Source organism: Nomascus leucogenys, chromosome 22a, assembly GCF_006542625.1.
Source record: "Nomascus leucogenys isolate Asia chromosome 22a, Asia_NLE_v1, whole genome shotgun sequence".
NCBI lineage: Eukaryota > Metazoa > Chordata > Mammalia > Primates > Hylobatidae > Nomascus > Nomascus leucogenys.
The window spans coordinates 1933653-1950711 of record NC_044402.1 but is presented as its reverse complement, the minus strand read 5'-3'; the positions used below and the strand labels follow the sequence as shown (position 1 = coordinate 1950711).

Sequence of the window (17059 nt, the reverse complement as noted above, 5' to 3'; positions counted from 1 at the left end):
GGGTGGATGTTGGAGGGTTGTGAGGCCCTCGGGCTGGTGCAGTGGCCAGTGCAGAGGTGGTGCAGTAGGGTCAGGGTGGTTTTCCAGCAGGAGGCAGGCATGAGCTGATCTTGATGGGGGAAAGCTGAGACTGTGCACACATAGCTGGTAGCCGTTTGGGCAGAGCTGCTCTGTGTCAGATGGAGTCTGTTTTGTGGAGGTCAGGTGCTGACTTTGGGACAGTCTTCTGGCAGACCGATGAGTGTGAACATGACTAGGTGGGCACTTGGAGACCTTTGAGTGTTCTGTCCAGAACTGTGTTTTATGGAACTTACTCAGGGATAAGCAGAAGGTCAAGACAAGAGGAGAAGAAGCCGGCCTGGAGTCTTTGCAGTAGTCCAAAGCAGAGGTACTGAGATGTGGAGCCAGTATGGTGGTGTTTGACATGAAAAGGAGCCAACAGATGGGAAGGAGGATGTCTTGGATTTGGCTGGTGATTGCATGTGAAGGGCAAAGAAGAGAGAGGAGCCCAAGAGCATCCGGCTTTCCAGCCTGGGTGCTGGGGAGGATGCAGCTTCGAGGAGAAGACGCTGAGGTCTGGAGTTTAAAATTACTTCTACGGAGTCTTAGGAGAGACTCTAAAGAAGGGAGATAAAGCAGAAGGGCATGAATCAGGCAGTGGGTGGAAGGAAAATGCATACATTTATGAGTGAAGAGGATCGGGCGTGAAGGAGAGTGGAGGAGGCGGAGCGAGTCCGGGTCGATTCATGTACCTGCTCCACACACCTCCCCTGCTGGGTGTCTTTCCAAACTACTCAAGGTGTACATTTCCAGGAGAGAGCTCATTACAGGACGATTTTTATCGTAGAGGAAGGGGCCCAGATCTGTTTTTGTGGCGCTGTGATGATGTGGGGACCCAGGGGCATTAGAACATGCATGCATAGCAAGGTAAACTTGATGCTGTCTTCCTTCTGCCTGGCACGTCCAGCAGGCACCTTTTGCTCCATGCCTGCTGCTCATGCCCCAGAGAGGGGCTGGAATGGGACACCGAAATATGGGCTGGGGCAAGTGAGGGCGTTTATCAACATTACTTGGTGTTTTATTCTGTTCTCGCAGTGCTATAAATACCTGAAAACTGGGTAATTTATAAAGAAAATAGGTTTAATTGGCTCATGGTTCTGCAGGCTGTATAGGCTGCTGCTTCTGGGGAGGCCTCAGGAAACTTACAATCATGGTGAAAGGCGAAGGGAAGCTGGCATTTCTTACATGGCTGGAGTGAAAGGAAGAGAGCAAAGGGGAGGTGCTACACACTTGTAAACAACCAGATCTCGTGAGAACTCACTATCACAAGAACAGCAAGGGAGAAATCGCGCTCACGATCCGGTCACCTCCCACCAGGCCCCTCCTCCAATATTGGGGATTACAATTCGACATGAGATTTGGGCAGGGACACAGATCTAAACCATATCACTTGGCAATCAGTTTAATGGTTTTGGCCCAGGCGCTGTGGCTCAGGCCTGTAATCTCAGCACTTTGGGAGGCTGAGATGGGCAGATCATGAGGTAAGGAGATCGAGACCATCCTGGCCAACATGGTGAAACCCCATCTCTACTAAAAATACAAAAATTAGCTGGACGTGGTGGCACACGCTTGTAGTCCCAGCTACTCAGGAGGCTGAAGCAGGAGAATCTCTTGAATCTGGGAGGCGGAGGTTGCAGTGAGCCAAGATGACACCCCTGTACTGGTGACAGAGCGAGACTCCATCTCAAAAAAATAAATAAATAAAAATAAATAAATTTAATGGTTTTTTTGAAGGGGAATTACAAAGATCACTGAGCTATACATTTATGTGGTTTTCTGTATCTGTTTTATTTTATGATAGTAAAGAAAGACATTCTGTTATAATCATGAAAATTCTTTTGCAACTATGAAAGTAATTATGAAGTAAGATTTCTTTGCCCCAAATTCCATGTGACTTTAGTGTTTATTCTGCATTATATTATACAAGGATGATACTTGGTTTTGGTTTAATGATATGTCATTATAACTTTTATTTCTCTTAAATTAATAATTTCCATTGGAGAAATTAACACGTTATTGATTAATTATAGATTGAAGAGTTACTGGCATTTTGAGAAGAGATGTGACGGAATTTCTGTCTAATCTTGAGAGAAATGAATATGCAGTTTTTAATCAGATGCCTGATAAATTTATTTTTAAATTTACATTTGTGGAACAGAGCCTTTGTGGAATTTGCACGAAATCCAACAGAGAGATTTAAAACCCTTCCTGCAGTATATATGGCAATTAAGATGTCTCAACTAAAAGTTTCACTTGAACTCAACGTTCATTCTGCAGAGGAAATTGAAGGGAAGGTGCAAGGCATGAATGTCTCAAAGCTCAGGAACACAAGGTATTTTCAGGAGGGAGGTGGCAGACATGCTGTACCTGCTTTCACATTTTCAGATACTATTTTTAAATAACTATTGATCTGACCTCGCTTCAGCTCATGTTAAAAGCACTGGCTTGGCTGGATGCAGTGGCTCACGCCTCTAATCTAGCACTTTGGGAGGCCGAGGCAGGCAGATCACTTGAGTCCAGGAGTTTGAGACCAGCCTTGCCAACATGGTGAAACCCTGTCTGTACTGACAATACAAAAATTAGCCGAGCTTGGTGGCACACACCTTTAATCCCACCTACTCGGGAGGCTGAGGCAGGAGAATTGCTTGAACCCAGGAGGCGGAGGTTACAGTCAGCCGAGATGGCACCACTGCATTCCAGCCTGGGCGACAGAACAAGACGCTGTCTTAAAAAAATATATAAATAAATAAATAAAAAAGCACTGGCTTTGTGGTTGAGTGGAGCTGCTGTTGAATCCTGGTTGCATCATCTCCTCACTGTGTGCAGTTGGGCACATTACCTAACCTCTCTGAACCTCAGTTTTTTTTCTGTTCAATAGAAATGATACCAGCCGGGTGAGGTGGCTCATGCCTGTAATCCTTGCACTTTGGGAGACCGAGGCGGGAGGATCACTTGAGGTCAGGAGTTCAAAACCAGTCTGGCCAACATGGTGAAACCCCGTCTCTACTAAAAATACAAAAAAATTAGCCGGGTGTGGTGGCAGGCACCTATAATCCTAGCTATGTGGGAGGCTGATGCAGGAAAATCAGTTAAACCTGGGAGGCAGAGGTTGCAGTGAGCTGAGATCACACCACTGCACTCCACCCTGGGCGGCAGAGTGAGACTCTGTCTCAAAAATAAAAAAAAATAAAAATGATACCTATGGTGTAAGGCTGTTGAGAGGATTGAGTGATATCATTGATGTAATTTTTAGTTAAATAGTAGGGATTAAATCTAATGTTAATTTCCTGTCTTCCTAGATAGGATTATGCATTTTGTTTTGCAAATTCTCTTTTTAAGTAATGCGGAATATTCTTTGTCTTCAACATAGCAGTCAGTGGGACATAATGGAGATGCAGCTGGGAGCACCTAGTTGCTTACCAGTGTAAGCTGCCCCTCCTTGCCAAATAGCATCTTTCGCTCCCGCCCAGAGAGTGGTACAGGGCTAGGGCTGTCTGTAGGGCTGGTCGGCCCAGGGCAGGAGCACTTGCTGCATGCAGCTGTCATCACCCTGGTGGATCTTCTCTTGGACCAAACTGAGTCACCCATGGTATTTGTGACAGAGTGCTTGCCTTTTGGCCATATCCCCATAGTCACATATGTGGGAAGTCTCATTTATTATTTCTTAATTGTAGAGTTTTCAGTTCTGGGAGGAACTTAACAGGAATCTGAGGAGTTGGTGGAGGAAGGGAAATCTGTTCCATCTGGTTTCACCCAGTGTGTGACTTCTGGTTTCTGAGAGTTTGGGAGTGTAGTGGGTTCAGTCCTTCATGTAGAGAAGGCCTGTCCTGCTCTAGTGAGGTCAGACTCCGCTTACTTTTGTAATTGAACGCCGGGGAGTCACTCATTGCTTGAGTCACTCATTAAAAATGGGTCTGGAGATCGGGAAAAGAGTTGGATCAAGATCTTTCTTATAATTCTTTCTCTTCATTTTAGAATAAAGTATTAGGAAATTTTTATTTTCTGTCAAATTCGTCTTTTGTATTCCAGAAGTTTAGCATTTACTATCTTACTGCCTTTAAGGGAAAATGATATTTTTGGGGTTTATTGGAAAATCATGTGTGTGTTTTCTAACATAGCATTGAGCCATGCATGGATTCTTATAGTTTTCTAAAGGTCAAGGTGCACATTTGAAAACACAAGTTAGGAAACACTGCAGGTCTGAGATTTAGAATTTATCTCAGACCTTGAAAGTCTAAATTTAATAATTTATTTATCTTGATAATACCTTGAAAGTAGATATTCTCTGAGAGTCTTGGCCTTCACAATTATATACTACCTGGAGGGTAGTATATAATTGTTGGGATGTGTACCCCTTCCAGAGCTCTTCAAAAAGCCAGCAGAAATTCATGTTTGAGATGAAATCAAATTTGTCATCTCTAGCTTAGGTATTTTATTGAAATGTTCTTTTCTTATAGAAATATTGGAATAGTTCAAGTGATAATTTCACATATGTAAATGTGTTTTCTTTGTAAAACTTGATTTTTATTTTATTAAAAATTCGTATTATGTAGGGTGAATGTGGACTTCCAGAAGCAGACAGTAGATCCTATGCAAGTCTCATTTAACACATCAGACAGGTCCCAGACAGTTACAGATCTCCTTCTAACTATTGATGTCACAGAGGTAAGGATGAAGTAATTGAGCTTTTCCTTCTTCTTAATCTAAAATCATCATGTTGTATACAGGAAGTTTACACACACACACACACACACACACACACACACACACACACAAAACTTGTGCACCTTGATAATCTTGTTAATGTGGGTGAGTTTGAATTATCACTGTACTTGTTAAATTGAAGTATGACTAAAATGGAAATTGAAACATACTTATTCTAGAATCAAAGTTAATTTTTAAAATATCAAGTACATTTCAAATGCTGAAATAAATCAGATTTAACAAGATACATGTTAGAGGAAAATAATATGTGTATTTTTGAGACAAAGCCTTGCTGTGTTGCCCAGGCTGGAGTGCAGTGGCACGATCTCCGTTCACTGCAACCTCTGCCCTCTGGGTTCAAGCGATTCCCCTGCCTCAGCCTCCTGAGTAGCTGGGATTACAGGTGTGCCACCATGCCTGGGTAATTTTTGTGCTTTTAATAGAGACGGGGTTTTACCACATTGGCCAGGCTGGTCTCGAACTCCTGACCTCAAGTGATCTACCCGCCTCTGCCTCCCAAAGTGCTGGCATTACAGACGTGAGTCACTGTGCCCCGCCGAAATGATTATATGACCTCAGAACCTTTATTGATGTAAGAATGAGTCTTGTACTGCCAAGAAAAGGATATATTCCACACAATTCCTTACCTTAGTTCACCAGGGGACCCCCTCTTTTTGTCTCATAAACACCTGTTAAAAACCTATAGAATACTTACGTTCCAAGGATTATGCTGGTGAGATGTCGTACAGCACAGGGTGTCAGCCCTATAATTCAAGCTCATTTTCCTCCTTACAAAGGTCCTTTCTAGATTTCATCTCTGCTCCTCCTCTTCCTTTTTAGGTGGTTGAAGTGGGACACTTTTGGGGATACAGGATTGATGAAAAAAACTCAGAGATTCTGAAAAAGCTTACTGCTGAAATCAACCAACTGACGCTGATGCCCTTGCCCACTCACCCACATCCAGACTTGGTCTGTCTGGCACCTTTTGCTGATTTTGGTAAACAACGCTACTTTAGAGCTCAAGTCCTTTATGTTTCTGGAAATTCTGCTGAGGTAGGTTTTTCTGTAACAAGTCACTGGAAGAGAAATGAGACAGACAGATGTACAGCAGTTTATCAAATATCTTTTATAATTGTAGGTGGAAATTAAATTTAAAATAATTGCAGTTAGCAGAGTAGTCTATTTCCCTCATTGATATGTGGATTTAAGCCCAGGTCACTCTAAAAATTCTGTAATTACAGGATTAGAGCAGACTGCTGCATTGCTATTGTGCAGGTAAGGCATTGTTTTTGACCCCGCAGTGAAGTGTACACTTGCTTTATTTTCTAGGTATTCTTTGTAGATTATGGCAATAAGTCTCATGTAGATCTGCATCTTTTGATGGAGATTCCCTGTCAATTTCTTGAACTTCCTTTCCAGGTAAGGTAGAGAAGACTCTAGGAAATGAATGCTCATGCTGGACGGGATTCCTGGGTGGATTCCGGGGTCATATGGTGCCCTGCCTCGGCTTACAGCTAGGGGAGCCAAGGCCCAGGACAGGGAGGGACTTGCTTTGTCACAGTAGCCAAATTTGGTTTCTGCTCCTCCAAAAATACATGAAAAGTTTCAGATTTAGCAAAAAAAGTTGTTTTAATCCAGTAGTATCTTCTAATACTGTTTCTGAGTTTTCTGGTTATGTTGAAACCAGACAGACTTTTTAGGTAGGCCACAGACATAGTCACGCATGCCCTTACCATCAGTATGAAGACAATCTAAAAATTATTCTAAATGTTTCTTATTGTTGTTAAAAAGCATAACCAAGTTTCTTTAGGAAATTCTCACTACCCCAACATCAGTTTTATTGGGACTTTTATGAGAATATTGTTGAAGGTACATGAACAAGGTCGGTTTTCAGTGGTATTTGGGATGAGTGTTTTGCTTATTTATAAAGTTGTTTGAGCTGTGCCCTTCCGTCCTTGTAGGCTTTGGAATTTAAGATTTGCAAAATGAGACCATCGGCAAAGTCTCTTGTTTGTGGCGAGCACTGGAGTGATGGGGCCAGCCAGTGGTTCGCCTCTCTGGTGAGCGGCTGCACCCTCCTTGTGAAGGTCTTCTCTGTGGTGCACAGCGTCCTGCACGTGGACGTTTACCAGTACTCGGGGGTCTACGATGCCATCAACATAAGAGACGTCCTCATCCAGCAGGGCTATGCCGAGCTCACGGAGGAGTCCTATGAGTCCAAGGTGTGTGCTTTCGCCCTTGCTGGAGCACGCGTTTGTGTGAGAGAGAACGGGGCAGGCTTTCCTTCCTCTGTGGACCCTGAGATAGGAGGACGCGGACAGTGTTCCTCTTCACCATTTGGTGTGCTGTACTTGTGTTAAGACTGGCGGCACCAATTTAAATGTCTTCTAGATTTCTCTGAGACTAAATTATGGTGGCTGGGTATTGTTTTTGTTGGTGGGTATTGTATTTGTTTGTCTCCTATTTAGCTTGTTTATTTTTAAAAATTATTTATTTATTTAACATATTTTTTAGTAGAGATAGGGTCTCCCTGTGTTACCCAGGTTGGTCTCAAACTCCTGGGCTTAAGGGATCTTCCTGCCTCAGCCTCCCAGAGTACTCCCAGGTGTGAGCCACTGCACCCAGCCTCCTATTCAGCTTTTTATCTTCTTAGGATAGATTTGAAAATGTTCTATATATATGGAGAGTTTTAAAAATGGATTCCAAGATTTATCTCCCTAATGGAAGTAGTTAATAAAATATTTGAAATATTTCAAGCATTTCAAAACTTCTTTCAACTATTTCTTTCAAAATCAGTGTTAGAGTTATTTTTCACAATCTGAAGGTTTGAGAGGCCACTTTTTTTTCCTTTTTTAGTTGCCACATAATCATTATACATATTTATGGGATATAGAGTCATATTTTGATATGTGTATATAACATGTAATGGTCAAGTGAGGGTAATTAGCAAATATGTCACTTCACACATTATTTCTTTGTGTTGTAAACATTCAAGAACTTTCTTCTAGCTTTTTGAAAATATACCTTGTAGTTAACCATATTTACCCCACAGTGCTGCAGAATGCAAGAACCTATTTCTCCAATCTAGCTGTAATTTTGTTAGCCAACTTCTCTCTATTCTCCCCTTCCCGTCTTACCCGCCTCTAATACCCACAATCCTACTCTCTACTTCCATTATTTCAATTTTTTTTAGCTCTTACACATAAGTGAGAACATGTCATATTTACCTTTCTGTGCCTGACTTATTTTACTTAACATACCATCCTCCAGGCTCATCCATGTTGCCAAGAATGACAGGATTTTTTCTTTTTGTAGCTGAATGGTATTTTATTTTGTATATACCTCATTTTCAGTATCTATTCATCTGTTGATGGGCACCTAGGTTGGTTCTGTATCTTGACTATTGTGACCACTGCTGCAGTAATCACAGGGTACAGGTATCTCTGATGTACTGATTTCCTTTCCTTTGGATAAATACCCAGTAGTGGGATTGCCAGATTGTATGTTCATACTGTTTTTAGTTTTTTGAGTAAACCTTCACACTGTTTTCAATAAAGACTGTATTAATTTACCTTCCCACCAACAGTGTATGAGTTCCCTTTTCTCAGCATCCTTACCAGCATTTACTTTTTGTCTTTTTGATAATAGCCATTCTAACTGGGGTGAGATGCTATCTCTCATGATGATTTTGATTTGGATTTCTCTCATAATTAGTGATGTTGATCATCTTTCATATATTTCTTGGTTATTTGTATGTCTTCTTGTGAGAAATGTCTGTTCAGATCCTTTGCCCGCTTGTTAATTGGATTATTTGCTTTTTTGCTGTTTGAGTTCCTTGTATATTCTGGATGTTATTCCTTTGTCAGATGAGTAGTTTGCAAATATTTTCTCCCTTTCTACAGGTTGTCTCTTCATTTTGTTGATTGTTTCCTTCACTATGCAGAAGGTTTTTAGTATAATATAGTTCCATTTGTCTATTTTTGTTGCCTCTGCTTTTGAAGTCTTGGCCATAAAATCTTTGCCTAGATCAGTGTACTAAAGTATTTCTCCTTGTTTTCTTCTAGTAGTTTTTTATCGTTTTAGATCTTACATTTAAGTCTTTAACCCATTTTGAGTTGATTTTTGTATATGGCAAGAGATAGGGGTTTAGTTTTATTCTTCTGCATTTAGATGTCCAGTTTCCCAGCACCATTTATTGAAGAGACTCTCCTTTCCCCAGTGAACGTTCTTGGAGCATTTGTTGAAAATCAGTTGCCTGTAAATGCGTGGCTTTATTTCTGGGTTCTCTATTCTGTTCTGTTGGTCATCTGTGTGTCTGTTTTTATGCCAGTATAATGCTGGTTTTGTTACCATAGCTTTGTAGTGTATTTCCAAGTCAGGTACTGCGATGTCTCTTGCTTTGTTCTTTTTGCTCAGGATTGCTTTGGCTTTTGGGGTCTTTTGTGGTTCCATATCATCTCAACACAAGAAAGAACTTCAGGATTGTTTTTTCTATTTCCGTGAAGAATGTCATTGGTATTTTGATTGGAGTTGCATTGAATCTGTAGCTTGCTTTGGATAGTATGGTCATTTTAACAAAATAAATTCTTCCAATTCATAAACATGGGATGTCTTAATCATTTGTTTGTGTCCTCTTCAATTGCTTTGATTGATATTTTGTAGTTTTCATTACAGAGATCATTCACCTCCTTGGTTAAATATATTCTCGGTATTTTATTTTATTTTTGTAGGTATTATAAATGGGATTGCTTTCTTGATATCTTTTTTAGCTAGTTATTGGTGTATAGAAATGCTACTGGTTTTTGTATACTGATTTCTGTATCCTGCAACTTTTCTGAATTCGTTTAGCAGCTCTAAAAGTTTTCTGGTGGAGTCTTTAGGTTTTTCTATATATAAGATCATGTTATCTGCAAAGAGGGACATTTTGATTTGCTCTTTTCAAATTTGGATGCCCTTTCTTTCTTCCTCTTGCCTAATTTCTCTGGCTAGGACTTCCAGTACTGTGTTGAATATAAATGGTAAAAGTGGGCATCCTTGTGTTGTTCTTGTTCTTAGAGGAAAAGATGCCAGTTTTCCCCTCTTCAGTGTGATGTTTGCTGTGGGTTTGTCATGTATGGCCTTTCTTGTGTTGAGATATGTTCCTTCTATACCCAATTTGCTGAGAATTTTTTATCTTGAGGTAATGTTGAATTTTATCAAGTGCTTTCTCTGCATCTATTGAGATGATCAGAGAGGCCACTTTTGAAGCTGATGTTGAAGGTCTTTTACTTCTGTTATTTCTGCTGGGGATGAAGAATACTGGGTATCAGGAAAGGACGGTCTAGCAAAATGTTAGAGTGCTGGCTAAATTCTGTATTTAATTTATATAAAAACACTTCAGGGAATTATGTTAATATTTCCAGTGTAAAACCAAAATTTTACATATAAAAAAGTCTTGTAAAAATGTTTCTTTCTTGCAAATGATAGTAAGAGAAGAAAAAAGAAAATTAAAAAAACTGTAGGTCAGGTGCAGTGGCTCACACCTGTAATCCCAGCATTTTGGGAGGCCCAGGCGGGCAGATCACCTGAGGTCAGGAGTTGGAGACCAGCCTGACCAACACGGTGAAATCCCATCTCTACTAAAAATACAAATTAGCCGGGCATGGTGGTGGGCACCTGTAATCGTACTACTCGGGAGGCTGAGGCAGGAGAATTGCTTGAACCCAGGAGGCGGAGGTTGCAGTGAGCTGAGATTGCGCCATTGCACTCCAGCCTGGGTGACGAGTGAGAGTCCGTCTCAAAACAAACAAACAAAACCCCAAAAAACTGTAAAAAATGTTTATTTCTCTTAAATTCTTTAATGGCTAAAATGTTGCAAAGGCTGTCGGATTTCTTTTGTTTGAAGAAATAAGGTTGTAAATCCTGTCTTATTTCTTTTGTTTGAATCTTAAAATGAACTTGATAAAATTATTTCCCTATACTTTAATTAATGACATAGAAATCAGAGTAAGACTGTGTCTATGAAATATTTTGATTAGTTTGGAAGAAAGTCCTTGTAAGATATTCTTTTAACAAAACAAACTTTTCTTGTTTGTTCAGCAAAGCCATGAAGTTCTCAAGGGCCTCTTGTCCAAGTCAGTGGAAAACATGACAGATGGCTCTGTGCCCTTTCCCATGAAAGACGACGAGAAATATCTCATCCGGATTTTGTTAGAGAGCTTTTCTTCCAATAAACTGGGTACTCCAAACTGTAAGGTGATTGTCGGAGTTTTAAAATGTAATTTAAAAGCTTAGTATCATTCTACATTTCTGTGCTAGGAGTTGTAGTCAGTAGTCATGGTGGTTTTTTCTTTTCTGGCTTTTAATGCTGTTGCTTTTCTCACAGTGGATCCTCTAATAAGAAAAAGCCCTGGGGTTTAGTGTTTAGTGGGGTTTAGAGAGAAGCTTTGACTAGTTTTTTTGTTTTTAAACTCTCCTGACATGTGCTTTTTTGTCAGACTAAAGGAAGCACAGCGTGTGGGTTCAGAGAACTGGTGCCAGCCTTAGACTCTCTGGCTGGCTATTAGAGCCGGTGCTGCCCGCCTGCTTGGAGAGGAGGGCTGGCCAGGGTGTCTCCTTGTTCAGGGACTCCACTTGTGTTTCCCCAGCCTCTGGCTGTGTGGTCTCAGGTCTACCTGTGCAACTGGGTTGGTCTGCTGCAATTGAAATAATAGTATTTTCACTAAATTATTTGTCAACGATTCCTTTTTTGATGTTCAAAGACTCTCTTAAACATATATATCAAGGAATGTGATATATATTAGTGAAATCGTTGAAGAGAATGTGTTACATCCCAGAAAAATACCTTCTTTAAGGCACTTTTTCTTAACTGAATCATAAAGACCTTATGAATGAGATGTCTTTTTTTTTCCTTTAAAGGATGAGCTGACTTTTGAGTTTTAAAAATTCATGTTAAGTGTTATCTTGCTTATTGGTGACACTTCCTATATTTTGTGCGTGCAGGCAGAACTTCATGGGCCTTTTAACCCTTATGAACTAAAGTGCCATAGTTTGACTAGAATATCCAAATTCAGGTATGATTAACTTAAGTTTTCCATGAATTTTTTTTCTCTGCTTTTCTATTTATAGACCTCATCAGAAAATAATGTATCTTTATATCTAAACTGTTGGAATGTGTTATCTTTTCTTTTCTTTTTTTTTTTTTTTTTTTGAGACAGAGTCTCGCTCTGTCACTCAGGCTGGAGTGCAGTGGCGCAATCTCGACTCACTGCAACCTCCACCTCCTGGATTCAAGCAATTCTCCTGCCTCAGCCTCGTGAGTAGCTGGGATTACAGGCATGTGCCACCATGCCTGGCTAATTTTTGTATTTTTAGTACAGACGGGGTTTCACCACATTGGTCAGGCTGGTCTGAAACTCCTGACCTTATGATCCACCTGCCTCGGCCTCCCAAAGTGCTGGGATTACAGGCGTGAGCCACCGCGCCCAGCCGGAATGTGTTATCTTTTCTAACTTCTCATTTCTCTCCCAGCTCCTGATTTGAGGTATTCTCTCTCTCTCACACGTGAAAGCCATTCTATATAAGACATTTTTGAGTCTCTTTTATCAGAGACTACATTTTTTTCTGTTGCTGTTACAATTGTTATCCAGCAAAGCTGTGAGAGTCCACTGTATGCCAGGAGCAGTGTGTGGTTTGGGGCAAACTGTAGTGAACAAGAAACAGTTGTTTGTCTTCATGAAAATTATGGATACAGTTGGCGGGTGGGGGGCATAGAGGAAGGCGGTAACTACAATATAGGGTGATAGGGCTCTTGATAAGGGCACAGAACATCATGAAAGCGTCTAGGGGGCCCAGCCACCCTTGAAAGATCATAGAGCTTTTCCAGAGAAATCTGAGGCCTAGTGGATACAGAGATGTCAGCCAAGGTGCAGGTGTTGGAGGAAGTGAGGGGAGGTGGGATGAAGGTGGCTGCACTGGCAAGTGCATAGGCCTGAGTTTGAGAGTTTGCACGTGTAACCTGATGGAGAATTGGGTGGGGGGAAGGGAGGTGCCAAGCTTGTGGCAGACGAGGGCAAGCTTTGTAGACTTCATTCTGAAAGGGCTGGTGAACCTTACTATGTGCATTTTAAAGTGATGCCTTTGGGTAAGTCTTGTCTTCTCAAAATGTCCTCCGGGGAGCGCATTGGAAATGCAGATGCCCAGGTTCCCTTGGGCCTTCCAAATGAGCCTGCATTTCCACAAGGCCTCTGGCGACCTGCCTGCGCTTACAGTCTCAGGAGCCCCAGTGTGAAGCCGGCATTGGATTTCAGAGTAGAAAGATCCTTAGGCAGTATTGTGCTTCTGAGGCTGGTCCCTGCTGTAACCCACGGTGGGAATGTGGGAAACTGAGTCCATGGCAGGAGATACAGAAACAGCTTCACCAGCGCTTTCAGAGTGGAAGCAGCCAGATAGAGGTGCATTAGAGTCAGGGCTGAAGGGAAGAGGAAGAATTAAGGGTGCCCTTGCTGGGGCTGCAGCAGGCTTCTGCTGAGAGGTGACGGAGGAACCGTGGGGTGCACCACACTCAGTTCCCTCTGCCAGGATGCAGGTGATGGCCCTTATGGGTTGACAGTGCAGGACAGAGGGTCTCAAGTGGAGGTGGAGGTTTGGGCATCCACAGCGTGTGCGTGGTTCCTAAGCCAAGGAGTGGTTGGGATCATGCACGAGGGAGTGGAGAGAGGAGAGGGCTGAGGACCAGCTTGAGGACTCCTGTGTGAAGAGGTGGTCCAGTAAAAGGAGATGTGCAGGAGAGTCGGGGGTTAAATATTTCTTCCCGTCTATCATCGCAGTTGCCCGTTTGTATTTTTGAAGTGGGTTGCTTGTGGGTTGGCATAGCACATTGCCTGGTTGGTGGATCAGTCACCCCATCTCCTGGTGCCCCTGCCTTTTAGGTCTGTTTGGATTGAGAAGGAGAGCATCAACTCTGTCATTATCAGTGATGCCCCTGAAGACCTTCACCAGAGAATGCTGGTTGCAGCTTCCCTGTCCATCAATGCAACTGGTAATTTAAGGATCCTGTTTGTTCCTTGTCCTCTCTTTTTTCTTTTCCTTGACTTCAGCTACTAGGAACAACTTATCCTATAATTGGTGAACAAGTCTACACTTATGTGCTATTCTTTTTTTCTTTTTTTTTTGGAGACGGAGTCTCGCTCTGTTGCCCAGGCTAGAGTGCAGTGGTGCGATCTCTGCTCACTGCAAGCTCTGCCTCCCGGGTTCACACCATTCTCCTGCGTCAGCTTCCCGAGTAGCTGGGACTACAGGCGCCCGCCACCACGCCCAGCTAATTTTTTGTATTTTTAGTAGAGATGGGGTTTCACTGTGTTAGCCAGGATAGTCTTGATCTCCTGACCTCGTGATCCACCTGCCTTGGCCTCCCAAAGTACTGGGATTACAGGCGTGAGCCACTGCGCCCAGCTTGTGTGCTGTTCTTTTAGGCCATTTTCGGACTGCTTTGGCTGGTGTGAGTTTATGCGGTGGAGCATTCTCACTTTTCCTTTTATACAAGGATGTGGGAAGTATTGATAATTGACTCCTGGATCTTTCATTCATTCCACCCTGCTTGGCTACAGAGTAGAATACATCCAAGCTCTTGCCCCGGGAAAAACCCCAATAGCCTGATTAGGGGAAAGAGATGCAAAGAGTAACCAAATAGGAGCTATCCCCAAGTGGGGTAAAAGCTTACGCATCATAGCGGAGTGTCTCTCTGTAGGGTACTCTGGGAACAGAGAACAGGGAGTGTGCGTTACTATTGGGGTGGGCCTGTGGGGACTGGATAGACTCGCAGAGGAGGGGATGCCTGCAGATGAGTAGGAGCGGGCCGGGAGGGAACGCTGCCCTGAGCAGCGTGAGTTAATGCCTGATGTTGATTTAGCATGACTTGAACAGGATCTACGATGCTGCTGAGAGAAACCTCTCTGATGCCTCATATTCCTGGCCTCCCGGCTCTCCTCAGCATGTTATTCGCACCGGTGATGGAGTTAAGGTACAGGCATCGCTCTTGTCTATAGGCTTTGTAAAATAAGAACCTAGGCGGGAAAAAATGGGTGCCTCTCCTTGCTCCTTTTGGAAAGAAAGCCTTTACGGAAGCTAGCCATGGCACATCTCGCTGCTTGGGGTGAAGCCTGTATTGTTATTGATTTATTTATGCTTGGGCTGATTTTGAAAGAAGCTCAGAAAGCTTGTAAAGGTACACACAGTGTCACATAGGAGCCTGAGGCAAAAGTGGGGCAAAATAAATAAAAAATGGAGCTAGGAATGAGGCTCAAAATAAATGTCATGGTGGTGGACATCCCATTGTTAATGGGTAGTGAATGTGATTCCAAGTTTTCTGGTGACCAGTTGTCCACAAGAATCTGACAGTCCCCCTTCCTGTGGTAAACATGACATCAGAAGGCAGATTGCCCAGCAGATTGTAGTTCTTGTTAGTGCCACAATTAAGCCAGGATTTCTCCCAGAGACTTTAATAGAGAGGAGTGTGTGACGCCATGAGCAGAGCTCTTAAAGGCACCCTCACAGTGGGGGCTGCTGCTGTGCACCCTCACAGTGGGGCTGCTGCTTTGCACCCTCACAGTGGGGGCTGCTGCTGTGCACCCTCACAGTGGGGCTGCTGCTTTGCACCCTCACAGTGGGGCTGCTGCTTTGCACCCTCACAGTGGGGGCTGCTGCTGTGCACCCTCACAGTGGGGCTGCTGCTTTGCACCCTCACAGTGGGGCTGCTGCTTTGCACCCTCACAGTGGGGCTGCTGCTTTGCACCCTCACAGTGGGGGCTGCTGCTGTGCACCCTCACAGTGGGGCTGCTGCTTTGCACCCTCACAGTGGGGCTGCTGCTGTGCACCCTCACAGTGGGGCTGCTGCTTTGCACCCTCACAGTGGGGCTGCTGCTTTGCACCCTCACAGTGGGGCTGCTGCTTTGCACCCTCACAGTGGGGGCTGCTGCTGTGCACCCTCACAGTGGGGCTGCTGCTTTGCACCCTCACAGTGGGGCTGCTGCTTTGCACCCTCACAGTGGGGCTGCTGCTGTGTAAGGTTCTGTTTGCAGACAGGGATTGACAGAGCATTCTCTGTGGGGAAAGCGCTAACATAGGTTTTAGTGGAGCAGCGGGTGGGGGTGCCTAGGAAAGGAGTAATATTTGGGCTTTAGGAACTCACATTCTGCTGGGCAGGATGGAAATGGCCATGACGAGACTGCAATACAGGCCTGGTAGCACTTCAAGAGTCGGGGGCATGGAAAGTTACCTTTTTCTTCTTTTCTAGTCAGCTGGTGAGCACTGGGGGGTGGTCCATAGACCTAGGGGGCTGAGTTCAGTCAAGGCAGGTGGAAGGGCCCCACCGTTTACTCAGTCCTTTTTGCCATTACACCTGTTCAGAATCTGACAGTGCAATCTCAAAATGTGTAGTGCTTTTTTTTTTAGTTGTAAGAATATTTTTTTCATTAAAATACGTGCTACTTATAAAAAGCTGAATGGGAAAAATTAACATGTTTTTAAATTTATAGATTTAAACTTAAATATTTAGTACACTTATTTTAAATTTATATGTATATACATATTTTTATTTAAGATTCTTGTTATACTGTATTCTTTTCCCACAAATACCAGGTTTTTCATATTATATCTTTGTAAATATCCATTTTGATAATTGCATCATATATCACTGAATGGGCATATGATGGCTTACAAAAATACCACCCTGTTTTATTTATACATGCACTTGTTTCTGAGCGGCTCTTGTTCTGAAAGGATTGAATATGCCTTTAATTGTTGAAATTTGGCCTAATTTTGCAATGATGATGCAATAAATATCTCTGTAAGTTCAGGTATCTTGGAGCCCTCATTGGGGAGACAGATGTATAGGAACCACATGTGGCAGTGGGATTATCTCATGAGCAAATAGCACGCTGTGCACATGCAGGCCTGAGACTTGGCTAGTGCAGAAGCAGGTCCCTTCCTCTCATGGCACTTTGGACGCCCTGCTTGCCTTTTTAACTATACAAAGCTCCTGCTTCACCTCTTTTAAACACCAGCTTTTGAGGATTTGAATAATATAGTGTGTTATTTTTAAAACTCCAGAATGCAAGTGTTTAGGTTGTAGACAGTCAAGAAATACTGACATACTTGGTATTTAAAACACCGTCTTTCTAGAAAAAGCACAAGCTTAATAGGAAAAGGTTATATATAACAATACACAGTGCTTTGCTGGTGGTTGTATTCATTTTGTTGAATTAACCGAAATGTGCCAGATTTGGGACAGTTTATGTGACAGCGTGCGTAAGACTAG

At 42.8% G+C, this 17059-nt stretch overlaps 1 protein-coding gene across 1 annotated transcript in view; it reads left to right on the top strand.

The window, feature by feature from the left end:
* TDRD9 (tudor domain containing 9) overlaps window positions 1–17059 on the top strand; it is a 126790-nt gene that overhangs the window by 94012 nt on the left and 15719 nt on the right. The window contains exons 24-32 of the mRNA XM_003276197.3: window positions 2219–2392; window positions 4614–4725; window positions 5605–5817; window positions 6094–6183; window positions 6726–6986; window positions 10843–10998; window positions 11746–11816; window positions 13674–13783; window positions 14668–14764. Coding sequence (XP_003276245.1) covers window positions 2219–2392; window positions 4614–4725; window positions 5605–5817; window positions 6094–6183; window positions 6726–6986; window positions 10843–10998; window positions 11746–11816; window positions 13674–13783; window positions 14668–14764 — 1284 coding nt within the window. The remainder of the gene's footprint in view (window positions 1–2218; window positions 2393–4613; window positions 4726–5604; window positions 5818–6093; window positions 6184–6725; window positions 6987–10842; window positions 10999–11745; window positions 11817–13673; window positions 13784–14667; window positions 14765–17059) is intronic.